Here is a 27,928-nt window from a genome sequence, read left to right as displayed (position 1 = left end):
CGGGGAAGGTAATTCCCCATCAGCATATTGTTTCTCCAGTAATTCATACTGGTCTCCCAGAGTTTTTAATCTTTCCCATTCAACTCGTTTCATCCTCATTTCTGACTCCCTTCGTTTCAGTTCCTGAGTTATTTCTCTCATTCTTCCCTCAGGATCCTCACCAACTTTATTTCTCACGAAACAGACCACCCGGTCATATTACAGGCACACCCTATCATCATTCACCTATGCCAAATCCAATATGATTGGTTGTCGGTTCAAGGTAAATTTACTATCAAATTTAGCATTTCTTTCCATCCAATACATTTTCCCATTCATCGTGCATATCCCCAGCCTCGCATTGTCATAACACAATGGATTCACCTGGTGATATGCGACAAAGATCGATTCCGTCTTCCCCCCAACCTGCATAGTTCGGTTGCATTGGTTAAAAATGAGGATTGACAATATTTCTGCATTTTGTTTCCATATCTGGTGTTTGTGCTCATCTGACAGCCCGTTCCTTAGCCCTACCTCGGGATTGATACACCAAATCCCTGTTTCCAATTCACACAATTTGACCCTTGTGCCGTTTTTCCAACAGTACCTGCCAGGATCCTTCAGACATTATTCCGGGGCTTGGTATGCTGAGGATCTCCCGTCCCCTACAACTGGGACCCCTGAGTGCAATTTCCACACTCATCTGCTGAGCTCTTGTTTCCACCTCTCATTGGGACCTCAGTATGCAGACTATGCATCCCGCACATGGCTAGGCTCAGGCCAATCAGGATTCCCACCAGGCGTACTCCTCCGCCTTTGCCTCCGCCCCCTGGGGTGCCACCAGCGGCGAGGAAGACCATCTTCGCGGCAGCAGGAGTATTCTTCTGGGAACACGTTCTCAGACCTAGCCGCATACCTCCTTTTAAAGGCGCCCCACCGTGACACTCTGATTGCATCAGAACTGCACGGTACTTTGATTGACTTCTGGCACTCTGCATTCAGAATCTCTGCTTTTGATCTAAGCTTTCCACGCACCCCGTTCTGAAAAATTTGAAACCACTCCTGTGAATCTAATTCAATGATTCCGAAATTTGTGGCTAGGGTTAGGATTCGGTCAGTCAGCTCGAGCTCTTCCTCCAGACACTGAGTGCACAGCCCCTTTGGCCACTGTTCCCTTCTACAGTGAACAATAAACACCCCCTGACAATATTCACACTTGAAGTCTACAAATGGATAGCATACACAATCAGACAGTATACAATTTACCCGCTCGCCGTCGGTCATTTACAAAGACATTGGAGTCTGAGTTTCAAGTCGCCTGAGAAAGAAGTGACCCTCCACTCGGGTGCTTCCTCCTGATGCTCGACGTTCTTCACCCTAGAGGCATGTGTCCAGCCTTTCTCTGCCGTCCAACTGGCCATGTCTGTTGTCAAGAGCACAAGAAAGAGACCTTCCCAGTGAGGAGAGAGGGGTACCTCCATCCACACTTTCACAAGCACTCTGTCACCTGGTTGGATTTTGTGGATAGCAAATCCCAGAGGAGCACTCTGAGCAGCTATCCCTTGTTTTCTGAGTTCTTGCAAATTTTTGTTGATTGTAACCGGATACGGTTGAATCTGGCAGTCCTCAAACCTGGGGTGTCCCACCGGCATTCCATGTCTATATGGCATTCCATATAACATTTCAAACTGTGAGAGCCCCATCTCTGAATGAGGCATCATTGGGATATTAAGCAATGCTAAAGGCAGGCATTTCAACCAAGACATCCGAGTTTCTAAAATCAATTTAGATAACTGCACTTTCGAGGTCTGATGCATCCTTTCCACTTGTCCTGAACCCTGGGGATGCCACGGAGTGTGGTATTCCGACCGAATGCCTGGCGCATCAGCCATCTACTTAATAATCTTTGATGCAAAATGTGTCCCTTGGTCCGAATCTAATGCAATTCACCACCCCATATCGGGGTACAATTTCCTCCAACAATTTTTTGGTCACCGTCTGAGCCTTTGCCTATGGGCTAGGACAAGCCTCCACCCAATGAGTCAATTTGTCCACTATCACAAGCACAAATTTGAATCTCCCCACTTTTGGCAACTCTGTGAAATCTACTTGAATTCTTTCAAATGGTCGGCACGCAATTGGGCGACTCCCCAGGGCAGCCTGTTTTGCCCTTGTCTTGTTGATTCTCTGACAAATCGGGCACCCTTGTACGTCTTGTTTGGCCAATTCATAAATTCCATTGCACCCAAAAAATTTCAAAAATTGTTCTGCCAGGGCTTGTGCCCCCCAATGTGTTCGCTGGTGCAGTTTCCACAAAATCCTCCTGGTAAAATCTTTAGAAACTAGTTCTCTCCTGTCAGGTAATCTCCACTTACCTTCTCTCAATTCTCCTCCAATCTTTTCATAACATTCAATCTTCTTTTGGGAGGGCTGAGGAGGATCATCAGGCACCTCAGTCCCTGTGATCTCCGAGGTAGTCAACGTTATCAACGCCATGGTTTTGGCTTCCTGGTCCACCAAATTGTTTTCCCTGGTCCAGAACTGAATCCCCACCTGGTGTCCCTTTACATGGACCAGCCTAATTTCCTCCGGCCCCCTTAGAGCTTCTAAGATTTTCCAGATCAGTTCTCCGTGCATCAGTCCCTTCCCCTCGTGTTGATCAGCCCCCTTTCCTCCCAAATTTTCCCAAAAGTGTGGATCACATCAAAGGCATATCGAGAATCAGTAAAAATTGTTCCCTTTCTCCCTTTCAGTCCCTTCAGGGCCCTCAGAACTGCGTACAGTTCACAAGCCTGTGCCAACCAACTCGCACTCAGGGGACCTGCTTCAATCACCTTTCAGGTCCTTCCATCCACGACTGTGTATCCTGATTTCCTTTTCCCCTCAACTACTCTGCTTGATCCATCCACAAACCACTTCTCTCCTTCATCCAACTCTTCCTCTTCTAAATCCTCCTTGATTTTTGTTTGCAATCCAACCACCTCCATGCAATTGTGAATCAATTCCTCTGAAGCTTCCCCAAACAAAAATTGTGCAGGGTTCTGTGCGGTTGTTGTTCTCAATTCCAAGTCCTCCAAGTGAATCAAAATGGCCTCATACTTTAACAACCTTGCATCAGTGAGCCATTTGTCTTCCTTCTGCTGTAGTATGCCCCACACATTGTGCGGTGCAAATACTACCAACGGTGTGCCGAAGGTTACCTTCTTGCCTTCCTCCACCAGCAATGCTACAGCGAGAATCACCTGCAAGCAGCTGGGCCAGCCCCTGCTTACTGGGTCTAAAAACCTCGACAAGTAAACCACAGGTTTCCTGACCCCTGCCCAGTCCTGTGTCAACCCCCCATGTGCTGTGCGACTGCTCACATCCACGAACAACTGAAAGTGTCGCTTCACATCAGGGAGGCTCAGCACTGGTGCTGCTGTGAGTGCTTCCTTGACACCCCTGAATTCCTCTTTGTCTGTCCATTTGATCTGGTCCGTGGTGAGTTTCTCATATAGAAACTTCACCTTCTCACTGTACCCTTCAATCCACTGCTGGCAATATCCAAGAACCCCAAAAGCTGTCTAACCTCCCTTTTTGTTTGCGGGGCGGTAAGGCTATAATCCCTGCCACCCTCTCTGGATCCAATTTCTTTTTGCCCTTGGTTAACCAATGTTCCAAGTACCTGACCTCGGGCTCTGTAATTTGCAACTTCGACTTGGACACCTTCAACCCCTTTTCCCCTAAAAAGTTCAAAAGCTTGATTGTGCTCGTCCTTACAACCTCCTCCCTTGGACTTGCAACCAACAAATTGTCTACATATGGTAACAATTTTGTCCCCTCCGTTGGTACGAAATTACTTAAAACTTGCTCAAGTGCCAGCCCAAATAAGTTCGGGGAGTCCACAAAGCCCTGAGGCAACACCAACCACCTAGGCTGCTGCTTTCTGTTCGTCTCCGGATCTTCCCACTGAAATGCAAAATAATCTCTGCTGTCCTCCACTAGAGGACAAGTCCAGAAAGCATTCTTCAAGTTGATTACACTGTACCACGTGTCCTCAGGAGAAATGTTATTTAACAAAGTGAAAAGATTCGAGACCGTGGGGAACAAAGTCTTAGCTCTCTGATTCACAGCCCTTAAATCTTGCACCAGCCTGAAGCTGCCGTCTGTTTTCTCACAGCCAGAATTGGGGTGTTGTGCCAAGACATGCACGGCTCCAATGTTCCTTTCTTTATCAACTCGTCAATCACTGGTTTCAATCCCTTCCTCCCCTCCATGGAGATGGGATATTTTTTGACCCGTATACGGTCTTCTGGTCTCTCAATTTCAACACAAATCGTCTCTATGTCCAGCCTCCCAGCCTCCCCTTGGACATACCACACCCCTGGGTCTATTTTCTCTTCGTCCTGAACGGTGAGTTTATACATACTCACCTTGAGCCGTGACTTTTCCACCGCCAAGCCAATTTCCAGGGCAACCATCATGTCCCGCCCCAGCAAATTGAAATCTGCATCCCGTAGCAGTAATATATTTCCTGTACACTTTTTGTTTTCCGTTTCTATTTCTACATCCTTTATGATTGGAACCTCGAAAGGTTCCCCCTTTGTCCCGACTACTATCATGGAGTCGTCGCTCAGAGAGTACCCCTTTGGCAGCTGTTGAACTGCTGTCCGTTCTGCCCCCGAGTCTACCATAAACCACATCTCTTGCCTGTGGGGTCCTACTTTGAATTTTATCAAGGGCTCCCGCTGTGTTCCGGACCCCAAACTGAAAAGCCCCTGACACCCCTAATCTTCTTAAAACTAGCCTGGTCCTTGGCTTTGTTGGGACAATTTCTCCAGTTGTGTCCGTTTTGCTTGCAGTAATAACACTCAAAATCTCTCCTCTGATCATTCGATCCCTTTCCCTGTGAAGAACTCTGTTTCTTCACTGACACCTTTTTCGCTGTGTCTTTACCCTGTTCCTGCTGTTGTGCTTCCCTTACCACAGCCACCAATACCTTTGCTTGGATCTTCTGTTTCTCTTCATCCTGTCTCATGTAGACTTTCTGGGCTTCCCGGAGCAGCTCCTGCAATCCTTGTTCCTGCCACCCATCTATCTTTTCTAACTTTTTCCAAATGCCCTTCCAAGATTTTGCCACAAACTGAGTTTTTAGCAAAACCATCCCGACCAGAGAATCGGGATCCGTCCCCGAATACATTCTCAGACCCTTGCGGAGTCTTTCCAGCCATTCTGTGGGGGTCTCATCTTTTCCTTGGCACTCCCTGAGTACCTTGCTCATGTTCTGTTCCTTGGGTACCACCTCCCTGATACCCTGAATTATCATATTACTCAAATTTACCATTTTCTGCCTCCCCTCCTGTGTCGGGACATTCCAGGACAGTTTCTGGTTTGTCTACCTCTCGTTCCCGCTCCCCCCATTAGGGGTCCTCTTTTCCCAATCTTTGATCGTGGCTTGCCTGATCATGTCTCTTTCCTCGCTGTTAAACAGCGATATCAGGATCACTTGGAGATCCTCGTAGGTGTATGTGCTGTTCCCTAGAAATTCATCTAGCCTTTCTGCCACCCTCAAAGGATCATCCATCAATTTTCCCATCTCTTTCTTGAACGCCCTCACATCATTGGTGTGGATCGGCGCATGTACGAAGCCCATCACTCCCAGAGCTTTCGGCACCTCCCATAAAGGGAAGAAGCTGGCCTTCTCTTCCTCATCCCCACTGTCTCCCGTGGTTGCCCTCCTTGTTAGCCGCCTTGTCCGATGGGCCGGGGGAGAGCTGTCTCTGAGGATTGTTGCCTGTTTTTCTTCGGTTTTGGGAAGGGTCTGCGGCAGTGCTTGCTCACATGGGAGCGGGGTGCTGCCATCACTTGTTCACATTGAAGGGAAGGCGCCGCAGCCTGCTCCAATGGGAGTGGCAGTGCCGAGACCTGACCCAGCAGGATCCCGCTTCGAGAGGCAACGTGGGCACCAGCTGTGCCCGAGCTGGTCCAGGCTGTGGTGGAGGAACAAGGTAAGGAGGTGGAGGATTGTCCAAAGGTTTCCATTCCTTTTCCCTTTTTGCCGCGCGTTGGAGGGCTCGTACCGGGTATAAACTTGTACAAGCGTACCTCCACATCTCTGCATACTCAATTTCCTCAAAATCCTGCGGGCGGCGATGAAATACATGATCATACAAGGGCTCACAAGTCCAATCCTCAAATGTGCCGAAAATCGGCCACACCACATATTTTCCAACCTCCTTCCCTCCCCATTTTTCCATACAAAAATGGACCATTTTCTCCTTGGATCTGCCTGCTGTCCTTGGGCTCTAGTCCCAATGTTCTAGCATCCACCCCAACAGACTATCTCTTGGGATTTCTGGCAGAACTTTCCCGGGACTCTGGGGAGATTTTTCCTGGGATTTTCTCTGAAACCTGCTGTTTCCCAACCCCATTTTTCCAAAAATCCCTTCTGTGATTTTTCTCATCTTGTCTCCTCCGGCTGGGACGCTCATGGTGAGTCCCGATTCTTTGTCCAATGTCAATTTCCAGAGCTTGCGAAATGCTGCCAGTCTTACTCGGTCAAGTGGAGAACCGTTCCGCTGACTTTTCGACTGATCTCCGGTTTTCTTGCCGGTTTTCTCCAGATCAGAAGGCAGACAGATTCCTAGAATTTTCTAGGACCCTCTCTTCCCCCCTCCTGACCCAACCGTGACCGATTTTCCCCCTCGAACTCCCTGCAAGTCTCGGGTCCCACGTGTGTTAAGCAAAAATGTTCCACTCCCCCCTTGACCGACCATGTCCCTTATGGGATGGTGGAAATGCAATCGTGGGGCCCACGCTTCCTTTGTGATAGAATCACGTCTCACACATAGACTTGGTCACACCCCACTCAACCATGCGATACTCACGTTTCCTTTTCCCGCATGGATTCCTCGTGCACATCGATTTTCCTAGTGGAAAAAGCACCTCGGGCTCAAAGATCCCCTGGATTTTGCTGAGATTCCGAGAACTGGGCTCGTTTTTATCTCTCTTTGGCTGTGGCTCTGGTTTTGGTTAGGTGATTTTTGATTGGTCTTGCAAACTCCCAATCCCGCTCAGACCGCTGAAATCAGCAGGGCACCCACCAGGGGGGAAGGGATCCCAAACCCCAAATTCAAATCACTTTGGGTTGACACCAGATTGTTATAAATGATCAAATCTTGAGCGAAAATTATCTAAATAATCTAAATAAGACAGCTATTCCCTGCCAGGGTGGTCAAAAGACATGGTTTGGATTTCACAATATTTTATACCATATATTAATAGTATGAATTATCCCTTCCATATATTACATTATGGAATTTAGGTTTTTTCCCTATTTTTTCTTTCATTTTTCAATGTCCAATTTAATTTATCAGCAACCCTAAAGTTTATTTGTAAAAGCAAATATCTTTTTCCATTCATCAATCAGTGGAATCCTTCCCATTGTTTCTTTTATGTCTCAGTGCTAGTTTTATCTACCAGCAGACCCACAGCTTGTTTTTAAAATCTGCTATTCCTCTCAAACTGCTAGCAAAATCCTGACCAACAGGGTGTCAGGTTGTATTCTGACTCTGTCAGTGGTTTTGTACTATTGCATTTATTTTAATTTTCCTATTTAATTGTATTTCTGACTTGAGATCTCCCACTGGTTCGCTTTCAAACTAGTACACTCACCTTTGGTAGGAGAAGCAGTGGGAGGACAAAGGCACCATAGTGGCAGCCAATCCTCTGGGCAGCAACCGTCTGGCACTAAACCCCACCTGTCTCCACTCTGATCCTGAGAGCAAGAGAGAGAGAGAAGCTGAGCCCAGCCCCTCACCCTCCAGCCAAAATCTGAAGGTATCTCGGCTCTCCCTAAGAGAAAACTCCCCCATCTAAGAGAGTAGCCAGCTTCACCCTTCCCCTCCACTTTGGCTACTTCTTTTGTCTCTTAAGTACCAGTCATTATCATCTCCCAGGTAACAAATGGGACAAAATTCCCAGAGAGAAAGAAAAAAAAATAGGAAAAATCCTAACCCTCAACAGTGACAGACATGTTTTCCAAATCTTTTAATTTTTTTTTTTTTTGGATTCTGCACTTGTTCAGGGCAGGGACTGGTGACATTAAAGTGAGGAGCTGCTATAGGCTGCCTGACCAGGAAGACCAAACTGATGATGAAATAAACAGGGCCAGGAGACTTCTTCTTTTTAATGCCTTTATTAAAAGTGATCAGCTCAGGATTGAGCGGCTCGGCAGGGCTGCAGTCCCCGTTGTGTCTCCCAGGGCGACTCGGAGGAGGAGCTCGTGGGAGCTTTTTAGGGCTTGATGTCCCCGTCAGATGTTGCTCCTGTGACCTTCCCAGGTGGCTAGTCCCGGCGTTGGGACCACTCCCTGCTCAGGGCGAGAGGGGCTCCGCATCTCTGCAGGCTCAGCCATCGGCTCCTCATGTCCAGACATCATTTTAGTCTCTCAATTCTTATTTGGCTCGTTGTTTTTGGGGTTTTCTCGTTGCATTTCGAGTCGTGGTCCCACAAAGCATTCTGGACTTTGGAGTCACTTTGCATAACCCCCCCCACCCTCTCAGGTGTCTTCCCTATGTTGGAAGAGAGCACAGCCTCGGGGGAAGGGTCCACCGCACCCAGCCAGGCTTTTTACTAATACAAAAGAAGAGATAAGCCTCAACGACCCGGTATTACAATAACAAAGCACTAAGTATCCTGGCAGAGACGGACCCGATGGCGATGGCGTCCCTGCAACTCCCTCCCACAAAAAAAGCATTAACTGAATTTTTGTTCATAACAGTCCCCCCTCTTTTTCTTTGATTGAGCTTAAATTCTTAAGCTCGCATCAACTCACAATTTTTTGTTTTGAATCTACTATAAATCTCTTGTGCACTTTGGTAATCATGCTTACTTAACCTTGTTACTTTTCTAGGTTTTTGCAGATTGGTTTGTACAGCCAATACTGTTTTACTAAAACAGACAAATAAGCATAGTAAAAAGAGCAATCCTCCAAGTACACACACAGCGAGAAAAACCACATTTTCCCATACATATTTTCTGAAAATCTCTAAATTCTCCCACGCACTGGGATCAAGTGTAGGAGTTTGATCTTGATTATTTACACATGCCAATCCTTTTATTTAGTTTGAAATGTCCCTAATAATTGAATTCTTTATTTTTAATACTGCCTGGAGCCGGATGACTTTGTTCAACACAGATTTTGGGATCTGAACTTGGCTTTTACAATTTTGGATTTTCTCAATTTCTATTTCACTTTCCCGGTTTTGTTCAATTTCTTCCAAATCATTATATATAGGAACTCCCAAACTTGATCCAGTTTCTTTGCGTAATAAGAAAATTGGTGTTATCACCTTAGCAATGCAGTTGCCAGATGAGATCAAACCTAGGGGTTTAGAGCTCCCCTGAAATGTGTTCCAAAAGGGGTTTATCTCTTTTCCAGTACACTCATATAAATACTTGTAACAAACAGTTTTTCTTACCATTTTCACCATTTCTTTGCTTTTTACTAGATCTGCTGAGCTTGTTTCAGCAGCATCACATTCAAAGCCAAACCAGGCTTCCTCTATAGGGCACTCTCCTAGGAGTGGCTGCCTAAAAGTGGCAGTATTCTGGGCTATCCAATACATTCTCTTATTTTTCGGATAAAGGACCAATTGGGAGAGGTTAACACCATCAGGGTTAGAACTGATGTGGACTCTCGACAAGGAGCTCACTTCCTCCTCTTCATAGCAGGGTTGGTAGCATTCACTGCACAGCTCAGCTGGGCTTCCCAGAGCACCACCAGCAATTAGATCTATCATTACTACCCTTCCCAAGAGTCCGGTATGGGTCATCTTGCACAGCCTGCCCACCCGGCCTTGCCTCTTGGGGAATTTTTTTTCTGAGGACAAGCTTCCAAGCTCTTTAGAGTCCCTTCTACCCGCTTCTCTGGTTAAGCCTCTCTTGGTCTGTTCCCTACAAATTTTAGTTTCCCCCCCAGGGGAGTGTTCTGTAGAGGGTTAACCTGGAGTCCTTAGAAGTATATTGGGGAACTTAAACTAGAATTACTTATTTACAGCCTTAAACTTTTTACCAACATAATTTACACAAAACAGTTTTGAAACATTTTAAGCAATATTAGAACTCTGATACCAATTTTTCCCATACAGTTCAGTCCTTTTTGACTCTTCCTCCTGAGAGTCAACTTTAAATCTCAGTATACCCGGGTGAATTAACTTGTGATGTGGATGAATCCTTATCCAGTGCCCGGAGGTGAGTGGTGTGGAATCTGGCTAAATGCCAGAGGGGAAAACTGGGAGTCTGGCCCAATGCCAGAAGTAGACAGGGGTGTAGTCCGGTCCAATGCCACAAGGAGAAACTGGGAGTCTGGCCCAATGCCAGACGGAGACAGGGGTGGAGTCTGGCCCAATGCCAGAAGTAGACAGGGGTGTAGTCCGGTCCAATGCCACAAGGAGAAACTGGGAGTCTGGCCCAATGCCAGACGGAGACAGGGGTGGAGTCTGGTCCAATACCAGGGAGAAAGGGGTGCAGTCCGGTCCAATACCAGAATGCCAGAGGGAAAAACTTGGTGTTGAATCCTGGTCCAATACCAGGGGTGAGAGTGATGTGAGTCCAACCGTCTTAGTAATGAAGAATACCTGAAACGGGCTTTCAAACACAGGCATTAATGGTCTACTGTTAATGATTTTATCAAAACTCAGCTTCTCTGTTTAATGTTATCAGTAATTTCTCTTTTTCCATAGTTTGTATGTTTGTCTCATCAACTTCTACATACTCTGTATTTTGCAAGGAGTTGTATTTCTCAGCTAACTTAACTCTCAAAGTACTTTTATTCTCCTATTTTTTCTGTGTATTTAATTCACTGGTTTTCTGTTCTATTTTCAAGATCTTATTTATCTCTTGCTTCTGTTTCTTACTTTTACTTAGAGCTTAAATGCTTCTTTCAACCCCTTACACTTTATCTCTTTTTCCCTTTTTTTTCTTACACCATTCTTTTACACAATACACTTCCTTCTAAGGAGATGTGGTAAAACTTGTAATGCACAATCTACATTACCTCTATTCTAACTCATCTATATTCACTCTCTCATTTCTCATTCACTTTCACACACTCCTCCACACCTTTAAGACACAAACTTATTGCTAGAAAATCACAGGTCCCTATAGCCCCCCCCCACCTTGGGGTTGGCCCACAGGTCTCAGTATCTCTGGGCCTCTTGGAAGGGCCCACACTCTGGTTGCCTCTGGTGCACATTCACATGTGAGGCTGCCTGCGTGTCACTCACGCTCTTACAGCTACGGCTCCCTCACACATCTGGGGAGCACTAGTCTGGCTTGCAGGTCACACACACACACACTTTGGTCACAGTCCCCACCCACCCGGGGGACACAAGCCTGGTTTGCAGGTCACACACATACACACACACACTCCCACTGCCCCCTTCCCACCTGCCCGGGAAGTTGAGGCTGACTTTTCTTGTGACTCACTCTCACACACACAACAAGACAACAATAAGGTACCTTTTACTTTCACACCACTTATTACAAGTTAAGTATTACTGGCCAGTTTTGGTGCTATTGGATATCCTTTCTACCTAGCTGGTTTTTGTCTAACTTCAGATGTTACTTTGTTGAGACAGGACTTATCTGCTCCTGTATCAACCAAAAATTCAAATTCCTCATTTAGGGGTCCCACTTCAAAGTTTACCAAGGGCTCTTCTTGATGTTGCATCGGGTCCCCTAAAGTATAAAGCCCCTGACCCTCTACTCATCACCTCTAAGGATCTTTCCAGACATCATCTTGTTCCCTGGCTATTGCCACATCGAGACTGAGCTTGCTACAAAACCTCCTGGTGTGTCCTGGCTCTCCACAGTAATAGCAATGTCGTCCTCTCAAAGGGACTTGAGGTGTCTCTATCCCTCTTGCACCTGACAGTACAAGAGGCCTATCCTTGCCTCCTCCTGGTGGTGGTCCCGCCCACCCTGCACTTTCTCTAGCTACAGCAACCATGATCTTAGCCTTGGCCTTTGCTTTTTCTTCCTCCCTCCTTAAATACACCTTCAATGCCTCTCTTAATAACTCATTTATGTCCCTCTCTTGCCAATCTTCCATCTTTTCCAGTTTTCTCCTTATATCAGGCCAAGATTTGGTAACAAATTGGACTTTTAGTAGCATTTGACCTTCTGGGGTGTCTGGGTCTATTCTAGAGTACAACTGGAAGTTCCGCCTTAGGCAATTAAGCCAGGCAGCAGGAGCTTCATCTTTCTCCTGTGTACCCTCAAATGCCAATTGGGTGTTAGTTCCTTTGGGAACTGACTCTTTGATCCCCCGTATTATCAAAGACCTATATTCCATCATGGCCTTCCTCCCCTCCTCCTGGTTAGGGTTCCAGCTGGGATCCGTTAGCGGCAATTTCTGTTCGCCTGATGGCACCTGGGGTCCTGGACAGTTATCCTTCTCCCAAATTCTTATGCTAGCCTCCCTAATCATCTGAACCTCTTCTGGAGAAAATAATATACTCAGGATGGAATTCATCTCCCCCCAAGTGTAGATATTTGGACCTAGAAATTGATCCACTTGGTTAGCTATGCCCACTGGGTCCTCAACTAAATGCCCCAACTCTTTCTTGAATCCTCTCACCTCAGAAGCAGTTAGGGGAGCATTCACAAAGCCAACACCTCCCATTACTCCTCCCATAGGAACCTCTCTGAGGGGAAAGAGTCTCTCTGCCTTGGAGGTCTTGGATCTGGTACCACAGTACGGCCCATCTTCAGATGCCAAACTACTTTGAGGGATATCTGGGTTACCCTGAACTTTCTGCACATCAGCAGGTGTATTTGCTGATAGCTGTTTATCGGGCGAGGAGACATTTGTGCCCCAACTGGGAGGAGGTAAAGGGACAGCAATAGGAGGGGGAGAAGAGCCTGAGTGAATATTAAGTGCAGCTTGAGAAGGGGTGGAGAATGCAGCAGGTGGAGTAGGCACTTGTGGTGGTGCAGAAGGAACTGGAGGGGATACTGGGTTTATCATAGCGAAAGCTGACGAGGTAGAAGGAGGAGTTTGAACAGGTGGTAGTGAGATGGCAGCCGGGGGAAGAACCGGACCTGCCATTTGAGGTGCTTGAAGAAGAGGATTATAAGGCGGAGGGGCAGAAGGAAGCAGATAATCCAGGGGATCCCATCTTTTACTAGTCCTATCATCCCCTCCTTCATTCCCCTCTTTCTTCCTCTGTACCTTACAAATTCGCACCCCTTCATCCCCAACAGCGCTCTTTAACCAGCAGGCTACATACAATAATTGCTCAGGATCAGTACCTCCTCGAGCTGTCAGATAGTTATTTAATTGTTGGCACATCCACTTATCCTTCGTCCCACACCAAGGCCATCCTTCTTGTAACTCTAATTCTGGCCACACTTCCATACAATAATGGATCATTTTAATTTTATCTTATCCCTCCGTGGCCTCTATAGAATCCCATTTTACTAACAGTTCTCCTAAGGGACTATTGGGAGGTATGTCCCTCAGCCTCTTGCCGGTCTTTTTACTATTACACCCTCCCATTTTACAGGTCTCAACAGTAAAAAATCCCAAAGGTGCCTTTACTGACCAGTAATTTCAAAAAGAACCTTCTTTGAGGAGCTTCAGCCTCCTCCACTGAAACTTCAAATTTCTGCCTGATGCTCAGGACTTTATACTGAAACAACTGCCCAATCTCTTGATTGCCTAACTTTCCCCACGTCAGGTCTTACATCTATCGGGACTTGAACACACGAAACCTCGGCCTAAGAATCCGGGTCGTGCCTGACTCCCTCAGTCAGGAAAAACAACTGCCTGATTTTTAGTTTGCCTAACCCGCCAATTTTTAGGCTTCACCGTATCAGGACTTAAAAGCAAACCACAGCCTCCTTCGCTGGGGTTTTTGCCTGGCTCTTGTGCCAGGACTTACTTTTGCCTGCTGGGCTTATGAGCTACCCGAATCCTTCTCGGGACTGACAAAATCTAACGCGAATCCTTCTCGAGACTTACAAATCTGCCTGACTTCCCTCTGTCAGGGCCTATTTTGGGTGCGTGCCACTCATACAAATATTCCCTCCGCACGCCCGGAGGGGGGGGCCCTTTATTCCCCCTTGGGAGACGACTCACTCACGCTGATTCCAAGCTCCGCCCCCTGTTCCCGGCCGGATCCTTCGCAGGAGTCCGGAACCGCGGTACTGAGAGGTCTACTCTAACTTCGAAGGTCCGGCTGCCGGCCTTCGTCTCATTCACACACACATGCGCACGTCTCCCGCTCCCGCCACCGGCTTTCTCACCAATCCGGTGTTCAGGTGCTCCTCTGCATCACTGCTCCTGAGCCGATCCCTCTGGTCCTGGTAGCCAGCTGTCCAGAAGTCCAAGATGGCCAGTCTTGAGTCTTCTTGCGGCGTGGCTATTCCGGACGAGCGCCCCCAGCTGAAATAAACAGGGCCAGGAGACTTCTTCTCCTTTATAATGCCTTTATTAAAAGTGATCAGCTCAGGATTGGGCGGCTCGGCAGGGCTGCAGTCCCCGTCGCGTCTCCCAGGGCGACTCAGAGGAGGAGGATATGCGCAGCTCCGTCCACTAGGGGCAGAGCCGGGGATCCAGTCCTCGTGGGAGCTTTTTAGGGCTTGATGTCCCCGTCAGATGTTGCTCCTGTGACCTTCCCAGGTGGCTAGTCCCGGCGTTGGGACCACTCCCTGCTCAGGGCGAGAGGGGCTCCGCATCTCTGCAGGCTCAGCCATCGGCTCCTCATGTCCAGACATCATTTTAGTCTCTCAATTCTTATTTGGCTCGTTGTTTTTGGGGTTTTCTCGTTGCATTTCGAGTCGTGGTCCCACAAAGCATTCTGGACTTTGGAGTCACTTTGCATAACCCCCCCCACCCTCTCAGGTGTCTTCCCTATGTTGGAAGAGAGCACAGCCTCGGGGGAAGGGTCCACCGCACCCAGCCAGGCTTTTTACTAATACAAAAGAAGAGATAAGCCTCAACGACCCGGTATTACAATAACAAAGCACTAAGTATCCTGGCAGAGACGGACCCGATGGCGATGGCGTCCCTGCAACTCCCTCCCACAAAAAAAACATTAACTGAATTTTTGTTCATAACACCTTTAAAGTTTGAGCCTGCTTTGTTCTCCTGTTAATTCCTATCTTGCAGCAGAAAATGAGTAATTCTAGTGGGTGCATTGGCATTTGGCCAGCACTCAACCCACCACATTATTTGGTGCATTGGCCAGGAAACAAAAAATTGGTGAACCAAAACCGCTACATGAAATTGGTGTTTCCGCCCAGTTTCGAACTGAAACAGCCACAGAGGGTGAAGGAGCAGCTGATGCTGGTAGCGAGTGAGCAGTTTCCTTCACGTGGAATGCTGTTCTGGCCTGTCTGTACTGGTTGGTTTGAGCCATGTTGGGTGGTAGTATTTGGGGGGCATATCTTTTGGTTTGCTAATGATGTGTTGGGGTGAGAAAGGCCTAGGCCAATGTACTTTATGTAGTTAGGCAGGTACCCTGACCACTGGTGTGACCACAGGCAGAAGCATCCTGGGCCAGTTGTTGTTGTAGGAGAACAATGAGTACTGCATGTCCTATGCTTTTTTTTGGCTTTTTGGTGGTTCTTGGGTGGGTTTGGTAGCACTGAGGTGCTGTTTCTTGTCCAAATCTCCCCAGGCCTTGGTGAGCCCCTTCCTTGCCTCTTTCAGGTGCACTTTGTCCATGCCACCCTGCTAGGCCACAAGCAGTGCTGTAGCGTTGCTGAATGATTGTGATGGGGTGGTGGAGATGGGCTTTCATATCTTGGCAGTGGGAGACAGTTTGGAAGGGAGAGGGGTAGTGGTGGAAGAGGAGGAGTATGTAGGGCAGGCAGCATGTTGTTTGGGCAAGTGTGTGCTTGAGGGTCCAGCATCAGTGGGAGATGTCTGTGGACTTGGAGGGATATGGTGGGTCCCTGAGAGTGGCCTGATGTCCAGAGCCTTCAACCAGGGCAGGAGGCATCAGTGGGATGGGCTGCAGGAGGGAGGCTTATCCCTGCTTGCCTGTGGAGATCCTGTCTTTGCCCTTCATGCATATGTATTATGGCCTTCTTCTCTTTAGAGCACAGCAATTTTCTCCAGTGCATGGACTGTGTCACAGACTGGCCCCAGCCTCACCATGGTCATGCCTGTTTCCCTGTTGGCACAGGCACCTGACTGGAAAAGGTATGAGCAGTGCTGAGCAATCCCAGCCCTTGCTGCTGTTGCCTCCACTCAATCTGTGGCTGCTGATGTTGGCTCGAGATGGGCATTTGATGCAGGTGTGCTTGGTGGGGGACAGGAGCTGGTTGACTCTTCATCTGCCACATGAGTGTGTCCACATGTTCAGAGCAGACGCAAACTTTGAGTTGGACATGGTCCCAGAGGCAGGTGCAGATGAAGTCCTGGATGAGCCTGAAGTATTTGTTGATACTGAATGGCAGGTTGTAAGGCCCTTGGCCTTCAAAGAGCATGCCATTGCCTGGCATGCATTGCTCCAGGTGGTGGATGTAATTCTGGAGGTTGTCGAGGTCCTGCCATGCCTGGGTATCCCAGTGTTGGGGAGTGCTGGGACTGCTGAAGATGTACAAGAGGTGCTGGAGGATGTGAGGGGCAGTGACAACAGCTTGCTGTGGGTGGTTGATGTGGAGGAGGATGTTGAAGGCAAATGGCACATGCTGGTGGTGGCAGTGCTGTGGTGGGCTTGGAGCTGTCCTGGGGGAAGTTGATGTCACAGGGATGCAGGTGGCAGCAAGCAAGGGCTGTGGCAAAAGCCAGCAGGAGGAGTAGGAGCACCAGGGCACCATGCTGCAGGCAGGGCTGTGGGTGCTGCATGGCAGGAGTCTGGTCAGTCTTGGTGGTGGGTGAGAGTAAATGCTGTGCTTGGATTGCTTCTGGGCAGCCAACTTTAGATATTTCTGTGGCCTTTCTTTTATCATCATCTAGACAGCATTTCTGTTTAAATTTTCAGTTTTACTTTCTGTTTACTTTCTTCTGAGGGCTGCTGTTGAAGTGTGGGGAAAACCTGGCTCCTGTGTGTTGCTTTAAGAGTATGGATTTAACTTTTGCCTGACAGAGCATCTTCAAGGACTCACTGAGGCAGTTTCACAAAGTCCAATATAGATAGTTTATTGAGGGGACAGATTCAGAATTGCCGTTGATAAATGCTCTTGCTGTGTTAATGCTAAATATCCTAAGGCTAGCCAATGATTAATTAAGCTAAGAATCCACAGTTCACTATGCTTAACTTCACATTTAATTAAGCTTACTTTCATCTGGGTGTCATCTGCTAAGTGCAATTTCTTACTGAAAGAGGCATCTCTGCTAAGGAAGAAAGGAAAATGAGTCAGAACTGTCTATCTGCCCAGCAATCAGTGACGTGTCGCCTCTTAAGGAGGTGTTTCTCCTCTCCACCAAGTGTTTGCAAAGGACCAGATTTATAATTTTGAGGAGATGAGACTAGGTCATAATTTATAAACTTCTAACAAGACTTGCTATGTGTGGATAAGAGAGTATGAGGCTACTGTCTGATAGAGAGGCATGAGTGCTCTTCTGTGAGGCTTCTGTGCTTGTTTTTCCAGCTTCATTGAGACATCAAGCTGAGGCCTTTGCTTCACCCCAGACATCATTCAGTTGTTAAGATAAGCATGCCCTTGCTCAAGCCAGGTGCAAGATAAGCAAGTGGCTCAGCTCAAGTTCTTGCTCAACTAGTCTCATCAATTCTCCACATTTTGAGGCAGCAAGCCTGACAGTTTTCTACACTGTGCTGTTATGGTTCAGTGGGTGATGAAAGCATGGTGGCAGAGGCTTTTGGGGTAGCTGTACTGGGGATGCATTTTAGGGTTTCCTTTTTGTCTCTTTTGTGAGTGGTCTTGCTTGGTTTTATTTTTAAATTTGTCAACCAACATCTATTTTTCTTCTTTCATACTCTTATTATTTGTATATATGAGTTAATGTACGCTGTCTTTTATTTCTTATTGACAAAAATGTTTGGTTTATTGGTCTTTTTTTTCCCCCTGTGAAATACGCCAATCACTTGTTTTAAAATTTTAAAAGTTTAATAGTAATAAAATGGTTATAAAAAATAGTAATACAAATTAGAGCAATAAGAATTTGGACTATCAGAGTTAGGACAATAAAGGACAATAAAAGCAAAGAATATAAATGTTCTGATGCTTTCTTTAAAAAAGCATGGCTCGATAACAAAGGATTAACCCTTAAAAGCAAATAGCCTGTTGCATATTCATATATCTTATACATGATGCATACATTCCTTTCAAACTAGGGATTTCTCTGGTTATTGTCAATTTCCCCCCCCTTCCTCTTGTAAATCATGGTCAGACTCCATGGAGTCTGCAAGGAGACTCTTCACGAGTCTCTTCACGATAAGGAGGCAATAATTCTTTCTCTTTGAGATTTTAGTGTCTTGTTGCTGTTATCTCTGTGCGAAGAATTTCTTGATTATCTCATCTCTTTCTTCAGCTAGTTAAAAAGTATCTTACATAGCATAGTTTCTATTTTAACATTATGTTATAACTTAAAACTATATTTACCACACTACTTAAGAAAATTAATGCAGCATAACTTTCTACCATAACACATATAATATTAATTTTTATATTTGCGAAAAGCTAATCATAAAATACGCATTTTTCACAGCCCCCACCTTTCCCTATAACATCTACAACCTTGCTGATGGAAGAATGTTTCCTCTCTCTCTGCAAATATCTTGAAGAATGTTTTTGGGGTCATATGTCATTTTCCCCCAGTTTCTCCTCAGTGTGTTGATATTTATAAATAAATGCATAAATGTTGTGAAGGTTTTTCCATCAACTATGCATGCAATGGTTGTGGTTTCTAGATTTTTCAGTATTTTTATTGTGTTTTGAATTGGTTGTGGAAATTAGGCAACATTAGATGTATGGGAGGCAGGAACTGGTAGAAATAATTGTGTTTGACATGCTGGTCTGTTTACACCTTAAAAGTGAAAGTGGGCTGAGTCCCAAGTGCAAGTCATCACTGCTTCCTGGGAAGCTTTTAGTAGAGAGAGGTAGTGGTGGCTGCTGATGTAGTGAGTTTGGGGAGGAGTATGTGTATGCCTTTTAAAATTTAATTCAATTTCTTAATGCCTGTGTTCATGCTGTAAATTCTCACTGTGTTGTGTTTTGGGAGTTTTTTTTGTTTTGTTTGTTTTAATTTTGGTGTATATTACATTGGGATATGCTGTCTTTTCTGTTAGTCTGTTGCAGGCTGCCTGTGTAGTAGAGATCTTATAAATGCCTTAGCTGGTGTGCGTGCTACCTTGTGAGCTGCTTGGTGGAACTTACTTCTATTACATCAAAACACATTGATTTTCAGTCCTTTTCTGTCTTGCATTTTGAGTCTATTCCTGATATGTCAGTTTTGACTTTAGGCACCTTCTTCTGCATGCCTTCTGTAGGTCAGGAAATACCCATGTTGTTTGATGAGCAGAGTATCTCTTCTGATGTTTTCCTATGGGTGGGAATGAAATGTAAACATAACTGGTTTGCACTCGTAATTTCTAATGTTTTTTTTTTGGAATGTGTGTATGCACAGGTGTGTGGGATAGGGATATTCAGTGCTGATGTGGTTTTCCTGTCGTGGTTTAATGCCAGCCAGGCACCAAGCCCCAAGCAGTCACTCACTCACTCCCCCACCAGAGGGATCAGGGTGAGAATCAGAAGAGTAAAACCTTGAAAGCTTGTGGGCTGAGATACAGATAGTTTAATAGGAAAATCAAAAGCTGTACACACAAACAAAGCAAAACAAGGAAGTAATTCACTGCTTTCCATGGGCAGGCAGGTGTTCAGCCACCTTCAAGAAAGCAGGGCTCCATCACATGTAAATGGGGACTTGGAGAAACAAACTCCATCACTCCAAATGTATTCCCTCCCCTCCTTCTTCCTCAAGCTTTATATGCTGAGCATGATGTCTCATGGTCTGGAATATCCCTCCAGTCAGTTGGGGTCACCTGTCCCAGCTGTGTCTCCTACCAACCTCCCACTCACCCCCAGCCTCCTCCCCAGCATGGCCGTACCAGGAGCAGAAAAGGCCTTGACTCTGTGTAAGCTCAGCAATAAGAAAAACATCTCTATATTGTGACCGTGTTTTTTTCTGAAAAATCCTTTAACCAGGATTTCTTCTCCTGGGAAGATTAGAAGCCTCAGCTTCTCCATGTTTTGCTGCTCTGGAAGGTGGTCTGGAGATTGTTTATCCAAACATGTGATTTGTTTTAACTTAATGACCAATCACCATCAGCTGTGTCAGACTCTGAGGAGTCAGTCACGACCTTTCATTATCATTCTTTTTGAGCCATCTGATGTATCCTTTTTTTTTAGTATAGTTTTATTATAGCAATAATATAATATAATATAATATAACATAACATAACATAACATAACATAATATAATATAATATAATATAATATAATATAATATAATATAATATAATATAATATAATATAATATAATATAATATATATCAGCCTTCTGAGAACATGGGGTCAGATTCTCATCTCTTCCCTCGTCCTGGGGACCCTCACAAAGACCACACTATATTATCAACCCTGTGTTCAGCACAAATCCAAAGCATAGCACCATACCAGCCACTGGGAAGAAAATTAACTCTACCCTGGCTAAAACCAGCACATCCTCTACCTGAGGGGCAGTGGTAATAATTGCAATCCTTAGATCCTGTTCTCATGTGGATTTGGTTTTATTTTTTCTGATTTATATAGGGGAAAAATGCTACTGTGTCAGTTCCAGTTCATGTCCAATGAATCCTGTTCAGATCTCTTTTCCAAATCTGCTTTTTGCGTTATGATGTTCCTTAGAATGAGATGGGAGTGCTGCTTTTGAGTAACCTGCAAAGATTTTTAATATGAATTTGGTTGTTTTGCTAAGTGATTCATGCTGGAGGGGCTGAGATGGAATCAACTGGGAAGGAAAGGAGGATGAAATATAACACAGTTTCAAATTACAGAAAACACATGCAATACTAAATCCTTGCCAGATGGTTTCATGTTCAGTGATGGAGGACTGGGTTTAGGAGATGGGAGGGATGGGCAGAAATGCAGCAAGGCAGAAGGTGCTGGGGAATTTGTAGAGAGGAGTATGAAGGAGGAGGATGCTTTTCCAATGTTGAAGACTGTGAAAATGGATAGGTAAATGGTTAAAGCATTAACTCTTTGTGCTGGTTTGAAGGCAAGCCAGCAGGAGGAATTAACTCCACGCAAATATGTTGCAAGAGATTCCAAATCAGAACTACAATTTAATAGGACAATTACAAAAATGGCAATACTACAGGAACATTGGCTTAAACCAACAAAGTCAGAATATAGCCAGACACCCTGTTGGTTAGGGTGGTGGTAGCAGTCCCATTAGAGTGATGGATGTGGCCTTGTCCAAGCAATGATCCTGTAGAAAGGTCTGGTCCTTCTTTGGAGGTCCAGTGGTTGTATCATGCTGTCCCAAGTCCCAGATTACATACAGGTAGGAATGTTTGGTTCCTCCCTCAGGGCAGGGAATTTCACAATGGGATGATGTAATTCTATAAGTCATGCTGGTGAGTCCTTGATGTCCCATTAGCAGGGATGCCCCCCCCCTTTAGGCTGTGTGCATTGGGCAGCTGTTGCAAACAAGCGACTATTAACAGCTCATCAGAAGGTGATATAGGTGGTGAAAGAATACATACCCGGCATTGTAATGCAAGATACTCGATGGATTAGAGGCGATGGGGAGAAGACCATGAGAATTAGGAGGAAAATTACTTAGTAGAGTACCAGCCTCATATGTGGAGTTCACCCAGAAAGGGAAGGGCAGATTTTTCTCTTTTTGTCCCAAACTGAAGACAAAATATTGCTTTGGTTTTGCTGGCATGTCCTGTCTAAGTAAGAGCTTTCTAGGGTGAGAATTTTCTTACCTTCCTGTAGAAGAATGACCTAGGGCAGTGGTCTCCACCTTTTTTGATTGCACCACCTCATCAGCAAAAAAAATTGTGAGCACTCCCAATATATTTTTTATTTATAAATTATATATGTATACTATTGTACTAATATGTATGTCATAAAACATACATGAAAATAAAAAAGAATGAAAATTAAAAAAAGGATGAGAACAATTTTTTTTTCATGCTCTATTTTAATTTTTTTAAATTGTATTTATTAATTATACCAGAACCAATTTCTTCATGCACCCCAGTGGATTGTCTTGTGCACCTCACTTCAGAGACTACTGATCTGAGTTCTCTTGTAACATAGTTTAAGTAAATTTTCCAATCATCAGGTGGTAACTTGTGAAAAATGCGTATTTTATTATTGGCTTTTTGCAAATATTAAAATGAATATTATATGTGTTACGTTAGAAAGTTATGCTGTATTAATTTTTTTTAAGTAGTGTATTAAATATAGTTTTAGGCTATAACATAATGTTAAAGTAGAAACTATGTATGTTGGATATTTTTTTAAAGAAAGGAATGAGGTACTTGCACCAGATAGCAGCCACAGGACACCTAAATCTTTCAGAGAAAAAGAATTTATTGCTCCATTATCAGAAGAAACTAACTTCTTCCCACCTTGCTCAGCCCTGAAGATGCCGTCAGGATTAAGAGAAAGAAGTTGACACTGACCAGACAGAATCCTTTGTTTGAATGGAATTTATGCATCATATATGAGATGTATGACTATGCAACGGGCTATTGTTTTTAGGGGTTAATCCTCTGTTAATGTGTGACCTTTTTTGGGCTTATTTTGCCCAGAAAAAGGTACCCAGACTGTCCGTAACTCTTTGCTTTTATTGTCTCATATTGTCCTCAATCCTAATTGTCCAAATTTTCATTACTCTAATTATATTACTAATATTATAACCATTTTATTACAATTAAACTTTTAAAAATGAGTGATTGGTGTTTTTCACATAACTCTTTTTCAACAGTTTTTAAAATAATTGTACTGTTTTCCTAGCTGATGTTTTTTACTTTTAGAAAACAGAGCATGTTAAAACCTTTAGACTCCTTAGACTACATCCACATTGTGATTATGGTCCTGGCTTCAACCTAGGTCTTTGACCTGTGATGGTCTGTTGCTTCTCCAGACAGTCTCGCTGGAATATGACAGCTCAGAGCTGCAGGTTGGGAGGGGTAAACATTTAGTCATTGCCCTTAATTTACTATTAAGAGATTAAGTGTTTGTCTATGATATTAAAAAAGTCTGTAAAAGAGGTTTATTTTGAAGTTGAGGATACAGGTAAACCTTCAGCTATGCTGTACATGATAAGGTCAGTTTCTGCCCAAACTTCCTTTAGTTCTTTTAAAAATTTCTTATGCCTATAAGAAATATATGGGTTATTGTTGGAGAATTTTGCTCAGACATGGCTTGAAGGAAAAAAGGCCATGAAAATACACAGCTGATGGAAAAGTAAAAGGCAGCTGTAAGCAGCAGTTCCCAAGCCTGTTTCCGTAAATAATAAGGTTCTCAGGCACATTTTTATAAACAGCAGGGTTCTCAGGCAGTTTTCTCATAACAGGTGACTATCTTTGGCTGTTTTGGGAAAGTAAAAGTAAGTTTTGAGAACCACTCATATCAGGGTGAGAACACAAATCTTGGTTTCAATAACAAACCACAGGTATTGAAAACAAAAGGAGGGGTTAATGTGTAATCTGTGACCAATGATGAGCTCGGGTTTTGCAATATGTATGAGCTTAATTACCACTGTTATAAAAAGTGACTGATTGAATCAATAAACGGGAGTTCGATGCTGATCAATTAAGATGGGTCGTCTCCCTTCACTTCATCAAATGGTGAACCAACCGATGTGATACTGCAACGCACCACGGAGGAGTGAAAACCGGGTCAGGTCCTAAGCAGCGGGACGGCAGTAAACGCGATAAACGGGATAAAAAAGAAGCTGATACACGTTGTGCCTCAGGTGATCATAAAAGCGAGCCTGACTGATACGTGCTGCACGGACCTTGAAGAGGCTGCAACCAGCGCTGGCAAATTAGGTATGAAAAGGCAAGCAGCATATTTACAAAAACGGCAGGTTAAGGGGGTGGATTGGCAAAAGGATTTAACAGGACTTTGGATTTACGGCTATGCTAGAGGGATTTTCCTTAACCCCCATACGGTTTACGAGTTAACGGAATGGCGTAAATTCGGTGATTTATTATTGGAGGCTGCTTTAGAGAGTGATAAAACTGCCAAGAAGCTAAGCAAGCCATGGCGGGTGACGTACAGTGCACTGTTTCTGCATGTCTCTGAGTGCAAGCCAGCAGCCGCGGCTCAGGGCGCTTGCGGGGCTGTGCCGCTCCGAACTCGGCATGGATGCTGCGCCATGCAGAGCAGCCGCGGCGAGCGACCACCTGAAATGCTGCGCTGTAGTGGCGGTAGCGGAGGCAGCAGCGGGGAGAGCCGAGCCGCCAGGGGAGCCGAGCCACGCCGCCGCGGCGAGAGCGGAGCCGCCGCGGGGGGAGAGTGGAGCCGCCGCGGGGGGAGCGACCGCAGCTACCGCGGGGGTTTCGCCCGCTCCGACACATGCACCGTGGGACTGGAGCACTTTTTCCAGCGGGAGCACTTCTCCCTCCACCCCGCAGCCGGCAAAAGCTACAGTTTGAGACCTAACAACCGTAATAGTTGTGACTTTTGTCAGCAATTGAGAGGCCAGTGATGGTGGACAGACGACACCAAGGACTATCAGGACGTTTCCCACCTAAGTCAAAGGGACTTTTGTTCTTCCTAGCAGAGACTGTGAAACAGGAATCAGCAGTGAATGCGTGGGTCAAATTTCGACCGATTTTGGCTCAACATTGGTTATGCTGTCTTAAAATCACCTGTATTAACAGACTTTAGAACATCAGAAGCCCGGATAGCTCAGTTGGTAGAACATCAGACTCCAAAACTGTATTTTGAAAAATTTAAAAATGTTAAAGATGTTGGAGTGATTGTATGAGTGAGATGTTATGAGTGTGCTTTTTGGTATAAAAATGCTATAGCAAACATGTGAAAAAAGTTGTTTTAGCTTAGTATTTTAGAATCAGGCCTGTAAGTAAGTTATAGTAAATGCTATTTTTATTTTTATAGTAAGTTTTATTAGTTGTTTAGTAGTTTAAGTTAAATTATCTATTAAGTGCCATTAAATATTAAATACTGTTGAGGTTAAGTTTTGTTAAGTTTTCTGTTAAGATAAAATTATATTAGGTTTAAGTTATGTAGAATTTAAAGTCAGTTAAGTTCTGCTAAGTTAAGTTCTGTTGATTTGAAAATAAGTCTGTTAAGTTTCAATATTTTAAGTGCTGTTAAGTTTGATTTATGCTAGGTGTTTATTTTATTATTTGCATTTGTTGGGACTACCTTATAGAGATACTAAGAGTGCTTATAATGCTTTTACTTATTTCGCTTTGTATTTTTGGTTGTATTTAGGATATGGTCAGTAGAATGATAGAGAAACCCGGCATACTAACCTCCTTGTGAAAAAAAGAAAAAAAAAAAGCGGGAATATGTTGGAGAATTTTGCTCAGACATGGCTTGAAGGAAAAAAGGCCATGAAAATACACAGCTGATGGAAAAGTAAAAGGCAGCTGTAAGCAGCAGTTCCAAAGCCTGTTTCCATAAATAATAAGGTTCTCAGGCACATTTTTATAAACAGCAAGGTTCTCAGGCAGTTTTCTCATAACACGTGACTATCTTTGGCTGTTTTGGGAAAGTAAAAGTAAGTTTTGAGAACCACTCATATCAGGGTGAGAACACAAATCTTGGTTTCAATAACAAACCACAGGTATTGAAAACAAAAGGAGGGATTAATGTTTAAATCTGTGACCTATGATGAGCTCGGATTTTGCAATATGTATGAGCTTAATTACCACTGTTATAAAAAGTGACTGATTGAATCAATAAACGGGAGTTCGATGATGATCAATTAGGATGGGTCATCTCCCTTCACTTCGTCAGGTTATATTATAAAAAATATAAGGGTTCATAAGAGTTGTCCAGCTTAGTTATCATTTCAGCTATCAATAAATGATTATGTCTTTTTCTAAGGATTACTACGGAATTACATTTCCTGCTCCTGCAACCTTGACAGGCAGAGATGGAAGCCTTGCTAACAACCCCTTCTCAGGTGAGTATTAATTAAACATGAGGATGGTGAGTGAGATGTTCTGGTCATCCTGCTGTTGCTGAAAAAGCAGTCATTTGCCCCTTCTGTAGGTAGTTAAACCCATCAGGCCAAACTAGCCAAACAAAAGCAAGCATCTCTCTCTAAACACTGATGTTGATTTTTTTTTCTTTTTTTTTTTTCTTTTTCTTCATGGTTTTGGTCAGTAATTCATATGTGACTCAGCGGTTCTTGAGAGTAAGTTGGATTCCCTTTGAGATTAAGTGCAAAATTGTTACAAATTTAAATGGTAGTGTCATCTACTGTCCTTCCCAAGTGCATATAGGTGCTTGAAAACTATTTCATAGCTTAATTATTCTTCTTGAAATTTGACTGGCTTGCTTTCCTATGTTACTGCTATTTTAATACTTGTATGTTCTCAGCAGGAGCTGTCTCTATCAGGCTCCCTCTCACCCTCTCCAAATCTAATGTACTTCATTCCCAAAAGCACCTGGTCTAAGAAGCCCTTGTTCATTCCTGCTCTTACTCTTCAGTTATTGTTGTGCAAAGATGACTCTAATGCTATCCAGGATTTTCAGACAGTGGTTTTCTTTCACTACAATCTGATTACAGCTTTAAACTGTAGCTATAGGTGTTATAATTCCTATAACGATGATTTTAAGTGTTGTCATACTTTTTGGTAACCAATATAAAGGAATATTAGTTGGGAATGAGATAGATATGAGTGATATATGTCACCTCCCTAAAAACAAGTGAGCATGGTGCTCTGTAGGCCACCAGAAAATGCAAGTGTTTGGGAGTTTTTCTGCTGCATAATCATTTCTCTTGGGAGTCTGCTTTTGGAGTAATAACCGAATTTCCTTTCCTACTTCTTAAAAAAGGTGAGCCATGATGCAAGTCTTGCTTTCCTGGCCTTGAGCTATTGTTTCCAGAACTTTGGTGGTGTGAGGAACCAGACGTTAACTCTAGTCATGCTTGGCAAATAAACAGTCTGACAAAAATATGCCTATCACTTCCTGTAAATCCTGACTTGGTTTCAGCCCATGAAGCTTAGCTAATCAGTTTAACCTCTAGGAGAGTCACATTTTAACCCAACAACTATCTGCTCTTTGGCTGTTTACCATAGTTTTGCTTTTAGCATGTTTTATTGCAATGATCTGATATAATGAATCTGCTCAGATTGTGTGAGATAGGTAAGTATTGGTATCTCCATTTTAACAATGGATTAGCCATGGCATGGAGTTCTCTGCCACTAACAAGCAATGTCCCTGTAGCAATCAGGAACAGAGACTGGGAGAGGGCTTCCCATGAACAACTGCAGGCTTTCAAATGTAGGATGTGTTCTCTTCTGTAGTTGTCTACTTGTATTCAGAGATTTTGAATCCTTTGAATTCTCCACTTCTGGTGTAGCATTGATAGCTTTTCTGATGAGTTTGTTCTTTTGCAGGTGACGTAACAAAATTTGGCCGTGGGGATTCTGCCTCCCCTGCTCCTGCTACTACGCTCACTCAGTCACAGCAGAACCAGACTCAGACTCACCATACAACTCAGCAGCCATTCCTCAATCCGACCCTGCCCCCAGGGTACAGCTACACTGGGTTACCTTATTATGCTGGTGTGCCCGGTGTTCCGAGTGCATTCCAATATGGGCCAACCATGTTTGTAAGTGTGATAGCCTAAACTGTAACCCTCCCTGTGTGCCTCTCTGGTGTTTGCTCTCTTCAGCCCAAACCTTCTACATCTTAGAATCACAGGATGGTTTGGGTTGAAAGGGACCTTAAAGATCATGTAGTTCCAATGCCTCTGTCATGA

The 27,928-nt window shown here is 44.5% G+C and overlaps 1 protein-coding gene across 9 annotated transcripts in view; it reads left to right on the top strand.

The window, feature by feature from the left end:
- Positions 1–27,928, top strand: part of LOC141726929 (ubiquitin-associated protein 2-like) — a 197,520-nt gene that overhangs the window by 162,934 nt on the left and 6,658 nt on the right. For 7 of the 9 annotated variants that reach the window (XM_074532024.1, XM_074532029.1, XM_074532028.1 and 4 more), the window contains 2 exons: positions 26,041–26,119; positions 27,564–27,778. In XM_074532024.1, the coding sequence (XP_074388125.1) occupies positions 26,041–26,119; positions 27,564–27,778 (294 nt within the window). Of the gene's footprint in view, positions 1–583; positions 1,040–26,040; positions 26,120–27,563; positions 27,779–27,928 lie in introns of those variants that run through there. The other 2 variants (XM_074532032.1, XM_074532031.1) reach the window with 1 other exon arrangement.

This window comes from Zonotrichia albicollis, chromosome W (genome assembly GCF_047830755.1).
Source record: "Zonotrichia albicollis isolate bZonAlb1 chromosome W, bZonAlb1.hap1, whole genome shotgun sequence".
Classification (NCBI taxonomy): Eukaryota; Metazoa; Chordata; class Aves; order Passeriformes; family Passerellidae; genus Zonotrichia; species Zonotrichia albicollis.
The sequence above is the reverse complement of the archived record's forward strand: the minus strand, read 5'-3'. Positions and strand labels throughout refer to the sequence as shown.